The 23,371-nt window shown below is 37.8% G+C and overlaps 1 protein-coding gene across 1 annotated transcript in view; it reads right to left on the minus strand.

Moving 5' to 3' along the window:
• ITPR2 (inositol 1,4,5-trisphosphate receptor type 2) overlaps positions 1-23,371 on the minus strand; it is a 499,992-nt gene that overhangs the window by 333,600 nt on the left and 143,021 nt on the right. Inside the window, exons 14-21 of the mRNA XM_028113213.2 lie at positions 13,781-13,922; positions 11,355-11,516; positions 6,706-6,878; positions 5,246-5,365; positions 4,945-5,130; positions 3,349-3,600; positions 2,613-2,757; positions 898-1,048 (exon numbers count right to left, since the gene is read on the minus strand). Of these exons, the coding sequence (XP_027969014.1) occupies positions 898-1,048; positions 2,613-2,757; positions 3,349-3,600; positions 4,945-5,130; positions 5,246-5,365; positions 6,706-6,878; positions 11,355-11,516; positions 13,781-13,922 (1,331 nt within the window). The remainder of the gene's footprint in view (positions 1-897; positions 1,049-2,612; positions 2,758-3,348; positions 3,601-4,944; positions 5,131-5,245; positions 5,366-6,705; positions 6,879-11,354; positions 11,517-13,780; positions 13,923-23,371) is intronic.

Below are 23,371 nucleotides of genomic sequence, written 5' to 3' on the forward strand. Positions count from 1 at the left end.
AACTCAGTACCTTTGCCTTAATTTATGACAACTGCAAAGGGCCACCCTGCTCTAGAGCTAACCTATAGGATCAGTTGATGGCTCAGTTATAACTGCAGTGTGGATCAGCTTCTCTATCTGCCCAATCCTACCTTCCTCACTCCTTACAGGTGTATATCCTGAAAACATTCTTCAATATACTCTCTGCAAACAATTCTCTACCTCTCACTATTTACAAGGCATCCAGCCTAAGACAATCACCATCAAAAAAATTTTTGAGTTATGAGATAGGCACTGTTGTAAGTACCTTGAATATATTGTATACATTCATTTAATTCTCACAAGGAAGCTGTGAGGAAGATACTATCATTATCATCTTCATATCTCAGATGAGAAAATAAACTCTTAGAAAAGTTAAGTACCTTGCCTAAGTTAATAAAGGCAGGATTTGATTACAGCACTCTGACTCAAAAGCCCATTCTCTTATCCACTTCACTATACTGCCTCTGACACTGGTTTTGCACTCACTGCTTCTCTGGTATGACCACTACTGTTCCAATTCTTTGCATTCTTCTGTGCCCTCCTATGAAGCATAGTCAGCCTATCACACATACCAGGGTGATCACAAATATTAAGATGTTTTTATTTTTTAACACATAATATTTTCACTAATGGATTAGCCATAACATTAGTTGCCAAAGATGGAACTCATTGATCTATGAATTTTTCCTTCAAATTTTTAATTTAAAAACAGAGAAGAAAGTTTATAAATCCAGCCTATTATCACTTAGTCCTATTATGGAATCACTTTTCATTTGTACACATACATTAGCTGGTACATGTTAACAACAAGTTCTCTGTAGATTTGTTTTTATCTCACCTCCAAAAAGATCATAATTTTTCTCAAAAAATTCTTACCTCCATCTTGAAATTTGCTTAATCTTTCAAAATACGATGACATGGGGGCCTGTACAATATCTAGGATAGCTAGAAGTGTTCTTGTTAGTCTTAACAATTCACTGAAGCTATAAAATCCAAAGTATATAAGATTCCGAGCCAAGTGGACCACCTTAATAAGAAAAAGGGAAGGGGAGTGGGAAAGAAAAAAAAACATTAGAAACTGAAATTAACATTGATTTTTTTTTTTAAGTAGGCTCCATGCCCAGCATGGAGCCCAGTGGGGAGGGGCTGGAACTCATGACTCTGAGATCGGGACCTGAGCTGAGATCAAGAGTTGAATGCTTCACTGACTGAGTCACCCAGGTGCCCCTGAAATTAACATTGATTTTTTTATATTACCTAAATTAGTGAAGGTATTTCTAAAGTTTCTAATTCTTTATACCTAGGAATTAAAATGTTTGAAAAAGAAATCCAAATAAGGCCAGTTTGTCATCTCTCTCAAAAGCCCAGATGACAAGATGAGGTGTCTGATCCACAGCCAGCAAGGAAGCCGAAAAGAGATTTTAGGTGTATCAAGGTGTTTAAAGAAATTTACATTAGATGATTTACTTAAGTAAATATTAATTTCTTTAAGTCAGTAGGATATCACTTAATAAATGGTTACATTAATGAATTACTTTAATAAATTATAAATTATACAGGAATTTGTCCAGAAATAATTTGTTCCCAATGCTGCTTTGTGGTCTTCTGGACACTATAAGACATTCTAGGTATGACAGCCAGCTTCCAACGTGGTCCCCAAAGTACAGTCTCTTTTCACACTGTGCCAAGGATGGTCCATGTGACAAACAGAATACAACGGAAGTAATAGCATGCCACTTCCAAGATTAGGTTAGAGAAGATTGCAAGTTCTATCTTGGGCTCTCTCTCTTTCTCTAATGGCTTGCTCTGGGTACCATGCCATAAGGACACAGGCAGCCTGTGAAAAGCCCCACATGGCAAAAAGGTGAAGCCTCTGGTCAACAGCCAGCAAGGAGATATGTCCACCAAGATACACATGAGTGAACTTAGCAGCAGGTCATCTAGCTGGAAATAACTGCAACCCCAGTCAACAGCTTGATTACAACTTCATGAAAATCCCTGAGCCAGAACCACCCAACCATGAATTTCCAGATTCCTGACCCATAGAAACTGTAAAATAATAAGTTCTTGTTGCTTTGGGCTGAGTTTGGAGGTAATCTGTTATACACCAGTAGATAGCTAATACGCCAGGTGTCAAGTAATGGCATCTTTTCTCTAGTTTTGTCACTATATCCCCCAAATGATATTAAAATCAAAGGTATTCCAATTCAGTTTAATGAAGCTAAAAATTTCACTTCCATGGAGATCAGAGAAAAAAATATATCCAAACAAATTACAATGTATGCAAATTGTCTTTGTTCATGAAATACAATAAAACTTACACAGATAAATAAAAACCCCCCAAATCCAGGAAAACAGTAGGTAACCGATAATTATAAATAGAATATTTTGTATTAGACATCAGGTCTAATTAAAGCATAAAATCTATCTTTTAATCAATGGCAGAGGGAATCATACCTTTATCAACTAAACTATCCAATTACCAAAACATCCTAAATATTAGAGGAGAAAAAATCTTTGACACTCAATATATCTAATTTTTGACAGGGAAAACTGAATAACCTCACAAATGAATTGTTTTTATAAAATACCTCAAATGTCAGTTTGTTTTTTTCTTTATCCCCAAAAGGAAAGGGCTGATTTACAACTTCTTTCAAGTATTCTTCAACAAATTCCATCGTCAGTGCAAATTTCCTCTTCATATCATTTCTGGAAGAGTCTGTTATAGAATCATATCTAGAAAGAAAGAAATGAAGCAAGTTAAATTGATTGAAATCATTAAAAAATAGGAAAATATATGTACTTTAACCTCCCAGCTTCTTAAGTTTAGGTAACTTAGTTAACCTTTCAAGATGTTTCTACCATAATATTAAGCACTTAAAAAATTGTTACTCCTATTATAAATACGATTTCTGCTCATTGATTTCCAGAATGATGTTTCTATTATCAAGAGCTGTTATTTTACTCTCCAAAAAGAGTATCTTATTTGTATTTGAAAGACTAACAACCTGGGTTGGGGGGAGCGGTTAAATAGGTTGATGGGGAGGAAGGAGTGCACGTGTCGCGATGAACACAGGGTGATGTATGGAAGTGCTGAATCACTATATTGTACACCTGAAACTAATAGAACGCTGTATGTTAACTCACTGGCATTAAAATAAAAACTTTAAAAAATAATAAAAAAATAAAAGCAGTAAAAAAAAAGACTAACAACTTGAGTTAGAACACAGAAATGCCCTTCCATATATCTCACTTCAAAATTGAAGACATTTGATTTTGAGTTTATCTATGGAATTGAAAGTGCTCAGGAAATGTTTCCAAACATACTCATGAATTGTGATCTTTGTGGGAATTTCGGTCCAGAGCCTGGCATAGCGAACAGGCACCACAGACTCCTGGGGATCCCGGTCAACATGCATGTGGAGCATGAGGCGACAAAAAGACGCCCGGAGGTCAAATGGCAGGCTCTCATCCGACACACACCGCAGGATCAAGTCCACTGAGAGCTGCGTAGAAATCTGGTTTATGGCCAGATACTGGCGATCCAAGCACATCCTTGCAAAGAGGTTTAGCTGGTACCTTAAAAATATGAAACATACTACATTATTGGTCTTCTCTTGATAAAGTTCTTTTTTTTTAATTTTATTTATTTATTCGACAGAGAGAGACACAGCAAGAGAGGGAACACAAGCAGGGGGAGTGGGAGATGGAGAAGCAGGCTTCCCGCTGAGCAGGGAGCCTGATGTGGGGGTCGATCCCAGGACCCTGAGATCATGACCCGAGCCAAAGGCAGCCACTTAACGACTGAGCCACCCAGGCACCCCTCTTGATAAAGTTCTTAAACAGCACAGTATCAGTCAGTATCTACTATCTACTTTTATACAACACCAAAATTCCCAAGTGTTCGTGACACTGGAGTCAAATTCTTTTGGTAGTGAGTGAAGTAATCAAATGACAGCAAATACATGAAATTGTCTCTATGTCTGTTCAAGTTACAATTTCTCTTACTTGTTCCAGCAACATGTTGTCTGGAGGAAAGTGTCATTGGGCTCTCCATTTTTTATTTCCTAGGATTACAAATACACTAAGCCTGAGGGCTATGGATAACAAACTGCTCACACAAAACCATCTCTCGGTTTCCCATTCCCACTTAGCTCTGGCCCTAATATCTAGCTACACTCTAACTTTAGATCCGCTCGGTTCCCAAACCAAATGTGACCCATCCAAATGGCATCAGTTACACTTGGATTCAACAGCCTCTGAGATCAAGAATTAGTCTTGGCTTTGCTGAGATACCTATAGAAATGAGGAATACGAGCCATGCTCGGCCTTTCTCAGATTCCTGTCATTTGGGCCCAACATTTTCCAAGGGCGTCTGTCAGAGGTTTCTATACCTTAAACTCAAAGACACCAGCTAGGTTCTTGCTCCCAACATACTGACCACTGGCAACTACCATGGCAACTTCTGCTGCCAAGTGCCACCACTGAACTTTCATAACTATAGATAGCAGCTTCTCTCCAGCCCTAGGTCTCCACAAATTCATAAGCACTACCTACATTCCAACTGGCTTTCTCCAGGGCCACCTCTGCAACTGGATCAACACACCCAGCTCAGCTCCATCCCTCAAGTCCAACACCGTGGTCCCAACATGTCTCTCATCTAATACCAATCAATAACAGGAAAAAGCCCTCTGCTGCACACCAATCCCAAATTAGTGAAAAAGTCAGAAAATCGCAAGTTGTATAGGTGGAAAACACAGATGTTCACTTTTATTTTGAATATTTTAAATAATATTAAATATTTCAGCTACCTTAGTTTTGCCATGACTTTTTAAATTTCCTCTTCATAGATACCTGACTTTTAGAGGTTTCAGAGAATCTTCTCTCAATGAATAAGTAAGACTGACAATTATGATTCTTTACCTATAATAGGTAAGAACTTCCAAATCAGCTTTGGTGCCTTCTTTTGCTTCTTGAGCAAGGTGCCTGATAGCTTTGCCATGAGGTTCCTTGTTGCTGTCAATCCAATAGAGCCAAACTTCTTCATCATCAATGTCATCTGAAAGGATGGAGCTCTCCATGGGGTTGTCTACTTGCATTGAGACCAGCCTTGAAATAAATTATACATACAAAATCAATTAAGAAGTTAACTCACAAATATGACAGGAACTACAATGCTTACAAATAATGAATAGAAAAAGATTCCTCCCCTATCTGGGCTTACTTAGTTTGAATGAGAATGTCTGCATTGCCTGGGCTCAACATAAATTTACAGATGAGTTCTTGAGTTACAGGTATAGCAGTGGTATTAGATACACACAGATCTGATAAATAATCCAAAAACCTGGCAAAAGGAAAAAAAATAAATTGAATACTAAGAAAAGGCACTTCATAAAATATCATAATAAAAATACCCTTGGGGATATAATGCAAGTAAGTTTTTAGATTTATTTTTAATACCTCCATGCAACATTTTTAAATATGTTGCTTATCTACTGCATCATTAGAAGCAAATTAAACATCCAATTATTTGTGTTTAATACAAACCTTGTTTCAAAAAAGGATATGTTTGCTTCTATTTATTTGGTGATATTCCTCCCACAGCACTGTGACTTATTATGTTTAGAAAATCATTTATCTGCCCTAAAATGAGACTATCCAAGAACAAATAACAAAACAAAAGCAGATGAAAGCTAATGCTGTACTGAGTAAAATACGAAAACAGCACACAGTCAACGAAAGTGAGCATGGCCTAGTGGAGTCAAAGGCCCATTTCAACCTTCTAACATTCATTTGCTGTGCTAATTAGTAAAGAAAATTGTCAGTCTGCTTGACTTTCCTGCATTCATTTCTCCCAGATAAAGCAGCATGGTACAATAGAAAGTAAATTTGATGGAATACCCCAATAGTAAGGAATATTATCATAATATTAGTAATAAGTAATTATGATATTATAGTAATATTCCTTACTATTGGGGTATTCTTGGACAAGTTGCTATCTAGGCTTCTGTTTTCTCATCTCTAAAAATGTGGATAATTTTACGATAATATAATATATTGATATAATAATTAACATGCAACCAGCATACCTCATGGAAATGTACAAGGGCTTAAATGAGACAATGTATATGAATAGATTTTGAAAAACTAGAAGTACTATAAAAACATAAATGATCAGAATGAAAGTCACTTATATTTAAATATGTCTATAAAAGGTTTTAATTTCCTGTGAGGTAATAACTCTATGATACATAATTATTGTAACAGCAAACCCAATATAGTTTTGTCCATGAAAGTTAGTAATATGAAAGAATTTCAACTTTTACGGGGCACCTGGGTGGCTCAGTCAGTTAAGGGTCCATCTCTTGATTTTGGCTCAGGTCACGATCTCAGGGTCATGGGATCAAACCCCGCATCTGGCTCCATGCTCAGCAGGGAGTCGGCTTGAGGTCTCTCTCTAACTCTCTCCCTCTGCCCCTCCCCCCCACTCATGTGGTCTCTCTCTCTCTCTCTCTTTCTCACTCTTCTCACTCCCTCTCTCATTTAAATAAACAAATCTTTAAAAAAAAGAATTCCAACTTTTAAAACATTCTAAAAATAAAGTAAAAAGCTTTTTTGCAAAAAAACAAAAAATAAAGCACAATATTCCCACTAGTAAAGAATACTGCATGAACCACTTCAAACCTTGGCTCACGATTTCTCCTGAGTAAACTGACAAATGTTTCTATTTCTTTTGCTGTGATATGTTTCTCTAGTAGTTTTCTGTTGTTGTGCAACAAAGCTGTGATGGTATCTTCTGCCAAAATATCATAGCCAATCTGGGACTGCATGACACAGAAATTCTTAGCAATATATTCCTGCAAAGAAGAAAGACTGTCAGAATGTGCTGCCAAACGGCTTAGAAATAACAGGTTCTATTAGAGTCAGCAACATTGATTAATTTATTCATAACAGAAAAACTCAAATGCATTGTCAAAAGAAAAGCAATAATCCTTCAATAAATATGGCTTTTTGAGAAAGGAAATTAAAACATATGAGCATATGCCTAATTTAACTTATAACAGAAAATTATATACCTAGAAATATTTAATGTGGGTGCTTATACTCTGAAAGCGTAAGTGGGAAAAACAAAAATAAACCTAGTTAAAATAACAATTTCTTCGACATGGTAAATTTTACCAGCCTAACAGAGGCCCTTCTTCCAACTCACACTAAAAGTCATAACCACTGATTGTATCATAATTACAGAAAGAAAATGACTCTGTGAAATTTTGTTCATGAGGCATGAGATCTATACAGTTGCATGAAGATCCCAGGCTGACTTGGAGTGATTTCTTTTTTGTACATGTCCCAATCTATTAAATCTTCTCTTTAAAATAGAGATAAAATTCCATACCACTTTTTATCCTAAAAAGCTATCAAACAAGGTAATATGATTAATCAATCACTTTACTGATGAGATCATTCATCCCATAAATACTTCTTGAAAGCTACTACATTCCAGGCTGTTTGAGAGACTAGACATATGGTGGTAAACAAGTTGGGTGAGTTCTCATGAAGCCTACCTCCCAGTGTAAAAAAAAAAGGCAGTAAATGAGATAATAAATATGATCCTTTTATATGTTAATAAGTGAAATGAAACAAAGGGATGGGGAAAGGTGGCAACTTCATATGGGGTAGACACTAAAGAAGTGATAATTTGAGCTAGGATGAAAAAGAAGGTAATGATCAAAAGAAGGCAGCCATGGGGAGAGAAAAATCGAGGTAGGCAGTGGAACCATACTCTTTGTGTTCTATAGACAAAGGTGGCCAGTGTGGCTACAGGGTAGTAAGTAAAGAGAAAACAAGAGCTGAAGTTGGAGAGGTAGGTCCTTGCGAGCCAGGGTACAGGACCAAAATGTTATTCTAAGAGCAAGAAAAAGCCATTGGGAGTTTCAATCATGCATGATTTAATCTCTTCCTCATTCTTCACACGGACTCTCCTATATTCCAAGCCACTATTGCTCATGTTCTGTATTCTGTGTACAAGCAAGAATCCCACACAACCATAGACAGACCTGGTAAGCTTAACTAACTCCTTCCACAATCCATAGTTCTCACTTCACCTTCTTGGGGATTCTCCGTGGGAATGTATCTCTGGTTCTATGATGGACAAACTTATTGATTAGAAAGTATTTTTTGCCTTAGGTAAAATATACTGGAATCTAGCTACTCCTTGAAAATGATACACAAATCTAATTATATTCTAAGCAGTGATTTTGTGGCCTCTCAAAATAATAGCTTTATATTGGGTATCCAGTTAAGTAAAGTAAATGTCTTCTGTTAGTGTATCACTTTAAAGACATGTATTGATTTATACACTTTTATGACTATTTTAATTATAGCCCAGTATAAGGCAAACCTCCAAGATGTTTGATAAACAGATCAAGATACTGATAAAAAAATCAAATCAATTCAGGGGTTGTCACCAAATTCTATAAATAATAATAGGCAGACACTCAATCTTAAAGACTTGGGTTAGCACTAAATTACAAAAGAACTCCCTCCTAGGACTCTATACAATATGGACGAGGCTGAAGGAAAACAAGGTAATCATGCAAAAAGTAGGAAGTATTTCCACTTATGTTTTAAAATTATGCTCTAAAAACATCAGAAAGCTCCCCTATGCTTAACAAAAGCATTCCTGATTCAAAAGAAATGAGGAAAACATTATTCAACCCTCACTGAAATTGAATTGGAGCATGCATGAGAACATAAGGGAAAACAAAATCTAACCCTCAGTGGATGCTGATGATTCTTCTACTCTTTTGTCAGCTCAATTATCTACGCCTTGGGAAGACATCCCAAAAGAGAGAAAGAGTGCCCCCCACAGTCCTATGCTCTAAAGAAACCCAGAAAGCAGGTCCCCCAAAATGAATAATCATTTACCCGGAGTAGTGATGTGCCTGGGTCAGGTGAACTAAGAACAAAGAAGAGGAATAATTATAGGAGCAGAATGTGTGTGTGTGTGTGTGTCTGTGTGTGTGTCTGTGTGTGTGTGTGTGTTTCCACTTATCAGAAGGATGAATGTTTTCAGAGGAGAAATTGCACACACCTCAGCACACTAGGCACAGGAGTCCTCAGCTAAGACTAAAAGGAGTGAGAAAATTTTGGTGTGCAAGATGAAGAAAGGACATCAGTTAAGTTGTGCTGCTCAGGGAAGCTACCAAGGACTAGCTGAACAACCAAACCCAAGGACATCAGACACTGAAGCCAGGGCAGTGCTATAGAAAGGAGGTCCCTGGGACCCCTCCAGAGGCTGAGCACAATTAAGAACGGCATACAATGTGAGCCCATGGGATTCAGAGCACCAGGTAAATTCTGTGGACCTGTTGGTTTTTTTCAGTTGATTCAATCTCTCTAACATGGCACTGCTTGTGTATGTGGAGTGGTGGCTTATCTAGCAAAGTAGGTATTTCCAGACCCAAGAAGACAAATGAGGCTAGGTGGCATACACTGAGCAACCTCTAGCCCCCATCTGCACCTCAGACCCCCACAGAATAACAATGAGCCTTAATACTGGGCAGCTTCTGGGACATCGATTCTCCAAGTGCTTGAAGGTCCACCATTTAAGGTCCTGGAACGTGATTTTTCTTCCATTTTAATGGAATGCAGGGAAGCTGGGGGAAAGAATTCCAATGGCAGTATTTCCAATTGGAAAGAAGGCTATTTATAATAGGATTATATTCAAAAGTCTTTAAGGATTTGTTTATATTGTCCCCTTCCTCACTCTTTTGCTCCTTGCCATATTATTTATCTTCTAACGAGTCTGTTTTACATATTCTTTTTAGACCTTTTTTCAATCTTGAAATAGAATTTCAAATCCAATATATTTTAACAGATTTTTCTTAAAGCGAATTCTTTTTTCTTGTCAAAAGATTTTCAAACTACTAAGAGGCACAATGTGATGATTAAGAGTCTGGGTTTGAATCCTGGCTCCAGTGTTAGTTAGCACTGTGTAATCTTCAGCAAGTTATTTAACCTCTCTGTGCCTCAGTTCCTCATCTTAACTCAGTATTACTTGAGTTAAGTTATGAAAAGTGCTTAGAACTGAGGCTGGTAGGAAGTAAGCACTCAGTAAACACTATTGACTATTCCCAAATAAATGCCACTCTCTAGGCCTGACATCCTGGCCTACGCGGCTCAGCCCAACCTGCCTCACCAGGCCTCTCTCCCACTAAACTAATCAACGAAATTTACCAAGTCCACACTCTTCTCTCAAACTGGCTAAGAGAAACAGAGGATGCTAATTTAGAAATGATAATTTGTTTTAAACAATTTTATATTAAACAAATGTATATTATTAAACACACTGCAAAATACTGTGTATTTTTAAGATAAAAATGAGACTTAAAAGAAATTTCACTTGCCATTGGCAACTTTTAGCTATAGCCCTAGGTTCCCTGTCCTCCACAATTAGGACTATCTTGGGACAAAAGTGCCCTTCCTAGCATCCAGCACTCTCTTCATAAACCCTTCCTCGCTGAAATGCCTGTTCCCATACAATTTATGAAAATGAGTCTCAGTGTGCCTGGGTGGCTCAGTCATTAAGCGTCTGCCTTCAGCTCAGGTCATGATCCCAGGGTCCTGAGATCAAGTCCCACATTGGGCTCCCTGCTCCGCAGGAAGCCTGCTTCTCCCTCTCCCACTCCCCCTGCTCTCTCACTGTCTCTCTCTCTCTCTCTGTCAAATAAATAAATAAAATCTAAAAAAAAAAAAAGAAAAGAAAAGAAAATGAGTCTCATCCTCCTCAAATGCTTCCTTCTCCAAGCACCCTCCCTGGGCTCCCCCAGCCACACTGAGCTCTGTCTCTTCTGAATTCCCATAATGCTGCCTTTTCTCTCTCGTGTCCCCATTTTGCCTCTTCCTTATGTTTCAGATAGTACCTGCCATATCTTCACCACCAGGCAAGGAACTCTTTAGCCTACATGTGACAATGCAGAACCTCACGTTCCTAGAAATATCAAGGAATATCTTGCTCCTCTTTATATAACACATCCAGCATGCCTCCTGCCTAGCAAAAGCTGATACCATGCACGAAGACCTCGGACATCTTCCCCCAAAGATTCTAATTGTACACGGAAGAATAAATACATATGTCAGCACAAAATACTTACAGGTCATTTTTGTGTGTTGTCAATATGAAATATTTCATTACAGAGTGGAAATTCCCATTCCTACTTTATGTATTTTAGAACAGTAACCAAAGAACCTTTCCCTTACTTGAAATGCTAAACAGAGGCAAAGATGTTTAACAAAAATGTTAAGCAGAGGCAAAGATGGTGGCCTCCAACCTGATTTTTCCGGTAGTCCTGCTGTGAATGTCTCAGCACACGGTAACACAACCTCAGCATATATTTGTAGGGAGCGTATCTTTGGTCCCCCAGATCTTCAAGTCTCAGCATTGAGCCTTCTCCCGCCTTCTCCTTAAAGGGTGCTTTAAGAATCCCAAAAACCTATCAGGGAAAAAAAACAACCACCTATTCTGATGAATGGAGGTGTATGTTTTACAAATAAGTACATTGACTCAAAAGCACTTTTGTAATATTTGAGTAGAATTCATATAAAGGAAAAAGGAGTTTTAGAATACAGAACCAACATATTAAGAAACAAAAAAATACCATTTAAAGGATTCACTAAATTGACAAAAGCATTTAAATAAAATACTTAATTTTGTTAAGAAATTACACTTTATTAAAATAAGAAATATAGGGATGCCTGGGTGGCTCAGTCACTTGGGCATCTGCCTTCGGCTCAGGTCATGATCTTAGGGTCGGCCCGCATCAGGCTCCCTGTTCATCAAGGAGTCTGCTTCTCCCTCTCCCTCTGCTCCTCCCCCTGCTCATGCTCTCTCCTTCTCTCTCTCAAATAAATAAAATCTTTAAAAAGATAAAATAAAATAAAATAAAAAATATAAAGATGTCAGGTTGTACCAAATTACATGAACATATTCAAATGAACTAAAAATAGTTTCATTTCTGTAGGCTTTATAATTACTTCTACTATGTTCCATAACTTTCTAAAATCAAAATAATATGAAGAAAACATTTACTTTTCATCTGAAATTGACATCAGAAAATTACCTCCAAGTACTGCTTCTAAACCTCTTTCAGAAAGAGTTCATTTATTGTTTTTGGTACATAAAGATGCGCCAAATCAATGAATGTATCAGGATTCAAATAAATAAAGAGCAACATGGGCAACTGGTGGTATGTAATGACTCACATTATACCAAGGTTAGCAGCTGGGAAATAGTTTGAAAGCATTGAGGAATCTAACTCTTTTAGGCAGCAGGACAGCCAGTAAGGTCACCTAGGGATGAGCCAGTAGGGTGAGTACATTGTTTATGAAAAAGCACCTACACAAGGGCATGGGTATTAATACAAGAAAGCAAAATAGAAAGGAATCATCTTTTGTAGTTCCTGAAATACAAGACAAATTAACGTTACTTCAATAATTTTATATTCACTAAACCTTGAATTTTATATTTTATACTTTTATATTTAAAATACTGAAAGATTAGACATATGTTGGTTGAAATAATATTAATAAATCATTCAAGGTCCTAAAAGTCCTTGAAATCAAATGTTTTATACAAAAGAATGCTAATGTCAGAAAAGCCTTTGTCTCATTAGATTTGCAACCTTTATTTTCTTTGACAGAAATGTTGATTTTATATTTTCAGACAATCAGCTATAGAATATTAATTGGTAATATGTCTATGTTCTCCTTTCCCAACTCCACAAGAACACGTATATTAATAACATGATTTTTTATTTTTTAAGTATCTTCCTTGAGTTCACACTTAATTAATGCAGAAGCCCATTACTTTGTACAGCAATTAACTGAATAAAAAAAACATATAAAGGTAGGCATGCCCGTATGTGCATATTATCGGGAAGTGAATTAATTTACTGGTGTGTTATGAACAATTTCAGAAAGACATAGTATAGGTGAAGCTCTAAACTTCCAGGAAAAAAACTAGAATATTATATAGAGTACCTGTGAGCTGATGAATAGACTGCCCTACTTTCCTAGGGAAGAGAGGGACAGAAGTAGGAAGTAGATGGAGATGGCACTTCCCAAGTTATCCCGGAAATTCTACCTAGAAAATTATTCCAGCACATTTTCTGGAGATAGTCTGACCCTGTAGGTTTTGTGAGAGATCTGCGGGAGGCTGTCTCTAAGATGGCCCCAGCGATCCCGGCCTCCTAGAATTCACACCCTTATGCAATCCTGTCTCCTTGAGTGTAGGCTGGATCTACTGACTCCCTTCTAATAGAACACAGGAGAACGAGGTGTTACTTCTCAGATTAAGTTATAAAAGAGACTGTGGCTTTCATCTAGGTGCCCTCCCTTGTTCTCTCTTGGACCCTTCATTTCTAAGGAGAGAAGCTTCTGAGTCTTGAGGCAGTCCTACTAGAGGCCCGGGGGGAGTGAATTGGGAAGTGAATCATCTCCCATTCAAGCCTGAGATGACTGCAGCCCCAGCCAGCACCTTGACTGCAAACCTTGTGAAACACTCGGAGCAAGAACCACCCACCTGAGCCACTCCCAGATTCCTAATCCACAGAAACTGTGAGAAAAGTATTTGCTGTTTTCAGCCACAAAAGTCTTGGGGTAATTTGTTACACAGCAATAGTTAACTAACACAAGGACTTTCCTGATGCTATAATTCAAAAAAATTAAATATGCAAATGTATTATATGAAAACATTCACCTGTGCCAGTATGTTTTGTTCCCTCATTAATTTTTGACGTTCTCGGTTTGGCTTAGTGATAACCACATCCAGAACTTCTTGTCCATTATTAAGTACATCAGCCACAAAGAAGATGAGGTCTTCCAATAATTTGGTCACAAACCTGTCATAAAACGAAGAGTAAATTTTACTCTAATTTTAGAAAAATTTTTTTTATAAACACTAAGGACTGAAACATCGGAACACAGAGAATATTTTGTAATAGAAATTCTTTCATCAAAAAAATATCTAATTCAGTTAATATTTACCTAAATCCTTACAAAGAACATGCCTTTTCCAGCTCCTCCAGCCCCCACTCCTGCCTCGAGTTTCTAATCAAGTATTTGCAAAGACAATTATGAAATAAAGCCACATGAGCCCCAGGAGGAGATGAGTTGATAGGCTAACACCACCAGATCCTTTTCTATGAGCAGCAAAGAAGAGTATTTCTGCTTAAGGGAGAATAGCGCAATTTCTAAATTTCTAAATTCAAATTATTTTTCTATTATTGGCTCAAACTACATTTCCTAATCCTTACCACACTTCTACATCTCCAATGAACAGAATAGGAGAAACCTAAATTATCTGTGAGCAAGTTTGGTGCAAGCAATCAGCTGCTCTAAACTATTCTTAAGCTAGGGACACCTGTGTGGCTCAGTCGGTTAAGGTTAAGCATCTGCCTTCGGCTCAGATCTTGATCCCAGAATCCTGGGATCGAGTCCCTCATCGGGCTCCTTGCTCAGCGGGAAGCCTGTTTCTCCCTCTGCCTGCTGCTCTTCCTCCTTGTTCTCGCTCTCTGTCAAATAAATAAAAATCTTAAAGAAAAATTTTTATTTATTTGTTTGACACAGAGAGAGAGGGAGAGAGCAAGCACAAGCAGGGAGAACGGCAGGCAGGGGAGAAGCAGGCTCCCCACTGAGCAAGGAGCCCGACATGGGACTGGATCCAAGGACCCTGGGGGATCATGACCCGAGGGGAAGGCAGACGCTTAACCGAATGAGTCACCCAGGCGCCCCAATAAATAAAATCTTAAAAAATTGTTTTAAATAATAAAAAAATAAACTGTTCTTAAACTATTACCTGATCTATAAAAATCATAGCATTCAAAAACCATATACTAACGTTCACCTTTAACTCTACATTTTAGTTATTAACTATTACTTGAACTTCAGTGGCATTTAGAACCTAAAGTATCTTGAAAACCCTTCCTCCCTTAGCTATCTTCCTCCTTCCTGTCTGCTCTTTATCATGTTCTATATGAATTTTTAAATTTGTTTTAATTTTTGAAAAATTTTGTCCAGCAAATATATATACATATATGTATCCATACAGTTTAGCACAATCATTCACTATTATTAGCATAATCAATCATGATCACATCAATAAGAAAATTACACTGTAAGAGATTCAACATATCCAGAAAAGTGTAGAATGTATTCAGTTAGGGAACATTTTGATCTGTCTCCAGAGTTACCTCCTAAAAGAGAATGTAACTTTCTTGGAACCAAGTGGACAAACCCTAATCCAGAATTTAGCCACCTATAGCCAAATTTCAGCCTATTTCCAGGAATCATAAATTCCACTCCAACATTCCAGAGATTCTATGTTTTATTGGGGTACCTATTTTAAATTTTAACCCAATCTGTTTCTTTTTGAAAATGTGCCTGTGTAGGATTCACTCACATAAACTTTCGGGGCAACCACAGAAATGTCAACTATGATTCATGTGCATTGAAATGTGGTGTGAATTTCTTTTGAAATTGTGACTTAATATCTTCCAAGTCATTCTGGTATTCCTAAAAATAAAAATTATTTTGAGCTCAGGTTTCTTCAACCAATTGAAATGAAGTTGAACTTCAGTTGCTATCTGTTCAGTCTCCAAGTCCAGTTTGAGCATAAATATATGTATTTTCTTTTAAAATTATTAATATTCTTTTTCTCCTGTTTCAAGTTAAGTGTGTTCTGATGATTAGACATCTAAGAAAGCACAACTGTGGGACAACTACAAATCACTCTGCTTCAAAGTCGTCCAAATGCCCTGAAATGGGGGACAGTTACTGGAATGATGATCAAGACAATTAACAGTCTTAATGGAGGATCACTATACATTAGCCCTGCTTACACCACCTGGCTCCTCTTTTTGGGCAATGGAAGGCAAGAAAACCAGTCTTGTCTCTTAACCTCTGAAACTGTTGAAACCCTTTCTCCCCCCTTTTCACCTCATGCACCCCATCTTTGGCAAAGCAACTGGGTTTTTTCAGTTTAGATAAAACTCCACTTCTATACTCAGAAGTGGTTTGGTCCTACTAATTCACTCAATCTTATTAATTTGCTTGTACTAAAACTTTTTTGTGAGACTTTGTCATATGCAGCAATGACAAATAAAATATATTTTTTAAAAGATATACCTAAGAAAATAAGACGCTTAGTGGATTAGGAACAAAATGAGAAAAACATGGCGATAAGCAAGGATACTGTTCAATCCTTGTGAGATAACCGGGACTGAAAGCACATGGTAGGGAGCTAAGCTGAAGATACGAAAGCAGATATTAAAGCAGGGATTCTTCCACCTCTTAAAAGAACTTTAAAACTTTGGTGGCCTCTTTTCAGCTCTGGCTATGTGGTGGTAGGAGGAAGAGAGGAAACTCACGATAGGACTGGACCCCGCCACCTGTGATCTCAACAGCTGAGCCTCAAATTACCGTAAGACATGGACTCTTAGTCCTCAATTTCAGATCTGGCTTTGAACTAGCTTAGACGTGCCAAGTGGAGGCAACCATGAAACTGATAGAGGAGATAAGCAAATGTAGAGAAAGGAAAAGCAAAAACCACCCACCGAAGAGCCTGCATAGTCAAATTCCAAAGCACTTGATGAAAATGGACATGAAGCCAGACCCATCATATGTAAAAATCAATAGGCCAGGGTGCCTGGGTCACTCAGTTAGTTAAGTGTCCGACTCATGATTTTGGCTCAGGTCATGATCTCATGGGTCATGGACAGAGCCCCATGTTGGGCTCTGTGCTCAGTGGGGACTCTGCTTGAAGATTCTCTCCCTCTGCCCCTCTCCCAACTGGTGCTCTCTTGAGGGTTCTCTCTCTCTCAAATAAATAAATAAATCTTTTTAAAAAAATCAAGAGGGGCGCCTGGATGGCTCAGTTGGTTAAGCGTCTGCCTTCAGCCCAGGTCATGATCCCAGGGTCCTGGGATTGAGCCCCACATCAGGCTCCCTGCTCAGTGGAAAGCCTGCTTCTCCCTCTCCCTCTGCCTGCCTCTCTGCCCACTTGTGCTCTCTCTCTATCTCTCTGTCAAATAAATAAATAAAATCTTAAAAAAAAATCAAGAGGCCAATTCATTACCAACAAAATGCAAGTAACAGAACAATTTCAAAATAACTTTTAAATAAGTTTTTTCAATCACCAAAGAGATAAAGAAAGTTTGTATTTATATATGAAAAAGACAAACATATCTTAAAAAGGCAGATACAAATGAACAGGTGGATACACAAAAGAACCAACAGAAACCTGAGAAATAAAATTATAATCACTTAAATAAAAATCTAATTCATGGAGGTAAACTATTCTTCACACTATTCTAATAAAAATTAGTGATTTGTAAGACAGTATCAAAAAAATCGATCCAGAAAGGAGCACAGAGAGATTTAAAAAAGGAAAATTATAAAAAATTAAGGGATAAGGAGGATGAATTAAGAGGATCCAACATACATTTAATAGGAGTTCTAAGAGAGAGAGCAAAGGGGGAAAAGATAAAGAGGTAGCATTTGAAAGAAAATGGCTGAAAATTTTTCAGAATTAAAGAAAGATATAAGTATACAGAGTAAAAGCATACCTTAAAGGTCAGGTGGGGAAAAAAAATTAAATTTCCTTATGTTAAAAAAAAATTTTTTTTAATGAACTCATAGATACAGAGAACCAATTGGTGGTTGCCAGAGGTGAAGGGTAAGGAGTGAGTGAAATGGGTGAAGAAAGTCAAAAGGTACAAACTTCCAGTTATAAAAAAATGTCCTGAGGGTATAATGTACAGCATAGCAGCAACAGTTAATAATACTGTATGATATATCTGGAAGTTGCCATGAGAGTAAATCTCTAAAGCTGTCATCACAAGAAAAAAAATTTCCCTAAGTCTGTACAGTGACAGATGTTAACTAGACTTAATGTGGTGATCATTTCACGATATACACAAATATCAAAGAATTATGTTATACACCTGAAACTAATAGAATGTTGTATGTCAACTGTACCTCAATTTTTTTTTAAAGATTTTATTTATTTATTTGACAGAGAGAGACAGCGAGAGAGGGAGCACAAGCAGCAGGGTAGAGGGAGAGGGAGAAGAAGGCTTCCTACTGAGCAGGGAGCCCGATGCGGGGCTCGATCCCAGGACCCCGGGACCATGACCCGAGCTGAAGGCAGACACTTAACGACTGAGCCACCCAGGTGCCCCTGTACCTCAATTTTTAAAAATGCATTAAAAATTTCCTTGTAAACACACCGGAGTAAAACTTCAGGACATCAAACACAAAGAAAAAATGTACAAAATTAACAAAAAGTAAAGAAAAAAGGTCAAAAAGGTAAAAATTCTATCAGCAAAAGACTTCTTAATGAAAACAAAATATGTCTGAAAATAATTACATTATAACTTTAAAATACCAAAGGAAAATAACTGTCAAGTTAACATTCTATATGTAGTTAAAGTAGCACTTAAGAGTGGCAGTAAAATAAATGTATTTTCATATATTTAAAAATTCAGAAGATTTATAACCCATAGACCCTGACTGAATGACTTTAAATAAATTTCAACAAAAAGAAAAATGAACCCAGAGAGAAGAAATGAGAAGCAAGAAATAAAAGCAAGCAGAAGAGAAACAAGAAATACAATTCATAGTAAAAATGATTTTTAGAAATAAAAATTTTTAATAAAAAAGATAATATATCATAATTTATAGGATACATATACTCCTTTGTAGATATCAACTATTATAAAATAAAAATTTTAAATGAAAAAAAATAACACAGAACTATGGTTTTAGACAAATATTCCAAGAAAGATGAGAAAGAGAATATCAGTGCATTTTCTCCCATGAGCAGAAGGTGCTTTTCTCTCATGAGCAGAAGAAATAAATATCTAATAGCTTCAAATTTTATAGGAAATATGCAGTTATGCAGTTAAAATGTATGACAAGAACTTAAAGGCAATTGCTAAAGAATAGCAACGTGACCCAAAGCTTTTAAACCAGTAGAGGAAAAGGAAAAATGGAGAGAAAATATAAACTTTACCAATCTAACAGAAAGGAAGAAAATAGAGGGAAAAGAAAAAAAGCTATACTAAAGAAAAAAATTAGAATAAATACAAACACATTATTTCTTTTTAAAAAGAAAGATTTTATTCATTTATTTGAGAGAGAGAGAATGAGTAAGCCAGAGAGAGAAGGAGCAGGGGGAAGGGGGAGGGAGAAGCAGGCTCCCCACTGAGTAGGGAGGCAGACATGGGGCTCAATCCCAGGACCCTGAGATCATGACCTGAGCCGAAGGCAGACGCTTAACCAACTGAGCCACCCAGGCTCCCCTAAACACATTATTTCTTAAATGCAAAGTAATTTAAAGACTATCAGATTAGACTTTCATTTTTTTATTCACTTATTGTCCTCAGGTCTTCTATTATTTTTATACTTATCATGCCGTGAATTCATAGGGAATGTGTTCCCGAAGCTCAGGCTCCCTTCCATTGGTTCTAACAAAGTGTGTTTCTCTGGGCAGAACAGCCTGGAGCTTCAGTTGAACCCAAGAACCTTTCTCTTCTGCTTCCTGCTTTTTCTGATCATTTTCCTTCACACTGTGCAGGAAGCTATCTCTACTCGAGTGCTTAATATGCATTAATCCTCTTGGCAAGAGTTTTGCCCTTGTTTGTCTACAACAATGCCAATAGCATGCTGGGTAACGTTGTAGACTCTTGCAGTTTTGCCATGGTAACGTGTGTGGGTATTTCTTTTTGAACAGTGCCCATTCCCTCGATGTTCACAATATCACCTTTCTTGTAGATTTGCATGTACGTGGCCAAAGGAACCAGTCCATGTTTTCTAAAAGGCCTAGAGAATATAGCAGGTACCCCTCCTCTTTCCCTTTGTGTTGGTCTTTTTGGAGAATTACTGGAAGATGGGGGCTCCAGATGAAAGGGATCAAATTAGGTGAGGAGTTAAAATGGTGGAGTAGTAGGGGGACCCTATGCTTGTCTTATCCCTCGAACACATCTATATAAGTACCAAATCATTCTGAAGACCCAAGAAATCAATCTGAGGACTGAGAGAACAAACTGCCCACCTAGAGGGAGGAAAGAAAGGGATCAGATTAGATTTTTAAAATCTAGCTCTCTGGGGGCTCCTGGGTGGCTCGGTCAATTGAGCATCCAAATCTTGAATTCGGCTCAGGTCATCATCTTAGGGTCATAAGATGGAGCCCCACATTGGGCTCTGTGCTCAGCGGGGAGTCTGCTTGAGATTCTCTCTCTCTCCATTTCCCTCTGCCTCTCCCCACACTGTGCACTCACTCTCTTTCTTTCTCTCTCTCAAATAAATAAATAAATCTTTAAAAAAATTAAAAAATATGGGGCACCTGGATGGCTCAGTTGTTAAGCGTCTGCCTTCGGCTCAGGTCAGGATCTGGGGTCCTGGGATCGAGCCCCGCATCGGGCTCCCCGCTCCGTGGGAAGCCTGCTTCTCCCTCCCCCACCGCCCCTGCTGTGTTCCCTCTCTCTCTCTGTCAAATAAATAAATAAAACCTTTTTTAAAAGATTTAAAAAGAATAAAAAAATAAAAATAAAATCTTAGCTCTCTGCCGCTCACAAGAGACATTACTAAAACAAAATGACCAGGAAATCTGAAATAAACTGATACTCAAAAAGAGGCTTTAGACAAATACTCAACAAAAGATAACTACTGTAGCAATAGTACTATCAGGCAAACAAAATTTAAGGACAAATGACATTGCTAAGGAAGATACTAACTTCGAATTACAAGGATGTCTGATCTGAAAAAACAAACGAACAAACTGGTGATTCCATGTGAGATGACCACTATTCTAGATCCTGAGTTTCTATCTCAAGGAATTAGAACCAACCTCAAACCAGTAAACTGCGTAAAAACACGGCCATAGTCTGCGCTGTTTACTACCTCCTTAGGAGTGTGTGTGCATGCTGCATGTCCCGGTGCCTGGCATATGCCAGGAGTTCACGAAACATGAACTAATTACAGCTCTGAACTATAAATGCAGCTGAGGAAGCCCACATCTTTCTCTGGACCCTCAGAGGCAAAACCTGGTGCAGAAATTCTGGTTTATGATTATATGCATCACTTCTTCCAGCTCTGAACAGCAGTTAACCCCCATTCATTCTACCTCCTCTCCCACCCCCTAATATGTTCCCAACACGCTCTATTTTGTTGGTGCAACTATGCACAGTAAGATCAGAAAATTCCACTGAAAAATATCTGAGGTCGAGGATCTTGGAGCATAGCATATGAGCTTGCGCCTCTAGAGGCCATTCCTGGGGCGAGCAGAGGGGGAGCCAGGAGAGAGAATTCAAACAACACCGACATTTTGAGCTAGATCTGCAATATTCTAACACCTTCCCTCTGACCTTGTCTCATTCTTTCTGGTTTTGAGTAAAAGAAGATCTAATAATAACCTCATTCTCCAGAGGAGAAAAAAGTCAGAGTTGTGAGGTATTTTCAGAAAGAATTTTATATTGAATTCTAAAACAGAGAAAATAACGTAGATGCATTCAAGTACGCCAATAAGTTCCACTGTACTGACTGGCAGCTTTGAATGAATTTTGATGCGAGATGACTTTCCTAAAATTACTAAATGAAGATCAATAATTGCAACTTCGTATTTCTCAGGCATATTTCTCTTTGCTTTGATGTTTCTCACTCTAAAACATGGGGAAAGAAACAGGAGAAACAAAAATGCATGATCCCTGGTCAGCCCTGGGTCCAGCACACCATCCTTTAAGAATCATGAGGGGGTCAAGATTCTCTCTGGCAGAAAGTGACGAACAACTTGCTCAGGGTTACAACTAGCAACGGAGGAGAGCTCATATCTGCTCTTCACTTGTCCTTTTCTTCAAGAAACACCTTACTGATAGCAAGGGAGAGTTTTTAAGTGAGGCTGAGTAAATTTCTGTGCATATGTGAGTGACAGAGACAAAGAAATGGATTCATCAAAAGGAAGCACTGACAGACAAATAACAGGCAGATAAAAAGTGCTATTTGCACACTGGATTCCATCACACATTGTGATCCAGCTCAGATATCTAATTATCTATAGTCCAGAAGAGCAGGGCTGTGGTTTCAGCTTCTGGCCTTCATTTTTTTTCTCCAACAAGGTTTGGGGTACAATTGAATATACAAGAATGATTTTCAAATTCACGTTTGTGAGGGGCAAAACAGAGGTAAGAATAGAAAGTAAGCTGAGAAACAGCTATCCCATTTGTTTGCCTATTTGTGATGTTTTTCTACAGATGGGGGGGAAAAAGCAAGTTGGATTTTTGTTCCTTTGTATTGTAAGATACATCTAAAAGTTCATAAAACATAAATGTTTAGTTTGTGGAATACTTCTAAGGGGACCCCAAAAAGCCACCACCCAGAGCAGGAAATGGAACACAGCAGAAGCCTCCTTGAATCCTTTTCCTCTAAGGGGAACACCATCCTGATTTTTTTGACAATTATTTTCTTGCATTTCTTTAGAGCTCTGCCAATTGCTTAAGCACTCCAAAGAAATAGAATCTGATTTTGCTCGCTTTTGAACTGTACAAATAGTATCACAGTGAATGTATCTGTGTCTAATTCTTGCTCAATCTGAAGTTTATTGTATTTATCCATGTTGTTACACATAGATGCAGTTCATTTACTGTCATTGCTATACTGTATCCCATCACATGAACTTACCAAAATTGTATTCACCTATTCAACTGGTGATGAACACTAGATGTATTTTTAAGTCTGGGGTTGTTGATAATAAGGCTGAACATTCTTAAACATGTGTCCTGGTGCATACATGTAGGGGCTTCTTTTGGACAGATGTTCAAAAACATGCAGCCTAGGGGAAGAATTGGTGAGTCATGGAGTGTGTGTGCATGTGCGTGTGTGTGGTAAGAACGCTTATGAGATCTACCCTCTTAACAAATGTTTAAGGGCACATTACAGTATTGTTAATTACAGGTACAATGTCGTACAACACATTACCTTGTATAAATGAAAGTTTATACCTATTAAACAAGAACTCTTCATTCCCCCCTTCCCACACATACATCGGAATATTATTCAGCTTTAGAAAGGAAGGAAATCCTGTCACATGTGACAACATGGGTGAACCTAGAAGACATTACACTATGTGAAATGAGCTAGTCACAGAACACGCATTGCATGCTTCTGCTTATATGAGGAGTGATTGCTTTAACTTTGCAAGTTACTGTCAAACTATTTTCCAAAGTGTTTATACCAATTATCGTCTCCCCAGCTGTGATGAGAGTTCCAATGTAGGAATGCCCAGGAAATTGGCAAA

Source organism: Eumetopias jubatus, unplaced genomic scaffold (genome assembly GCF_037043125.1).
Source record: "Eumetopias jubatus isolate StellerSeaLion01/CBP00866 unplaced genomic scaffold, mEumJub1_p1.0 scaffold_8, whole genome shotgun sequence".
In the NCBI taxonomy this organism is placed as follows: domain Eukaryota; kingdom Metazoa; phylum Chordata; class Mammalia; order Carnivora; family Otariidae; genus Eumetopias; species Eumetopias jubatus.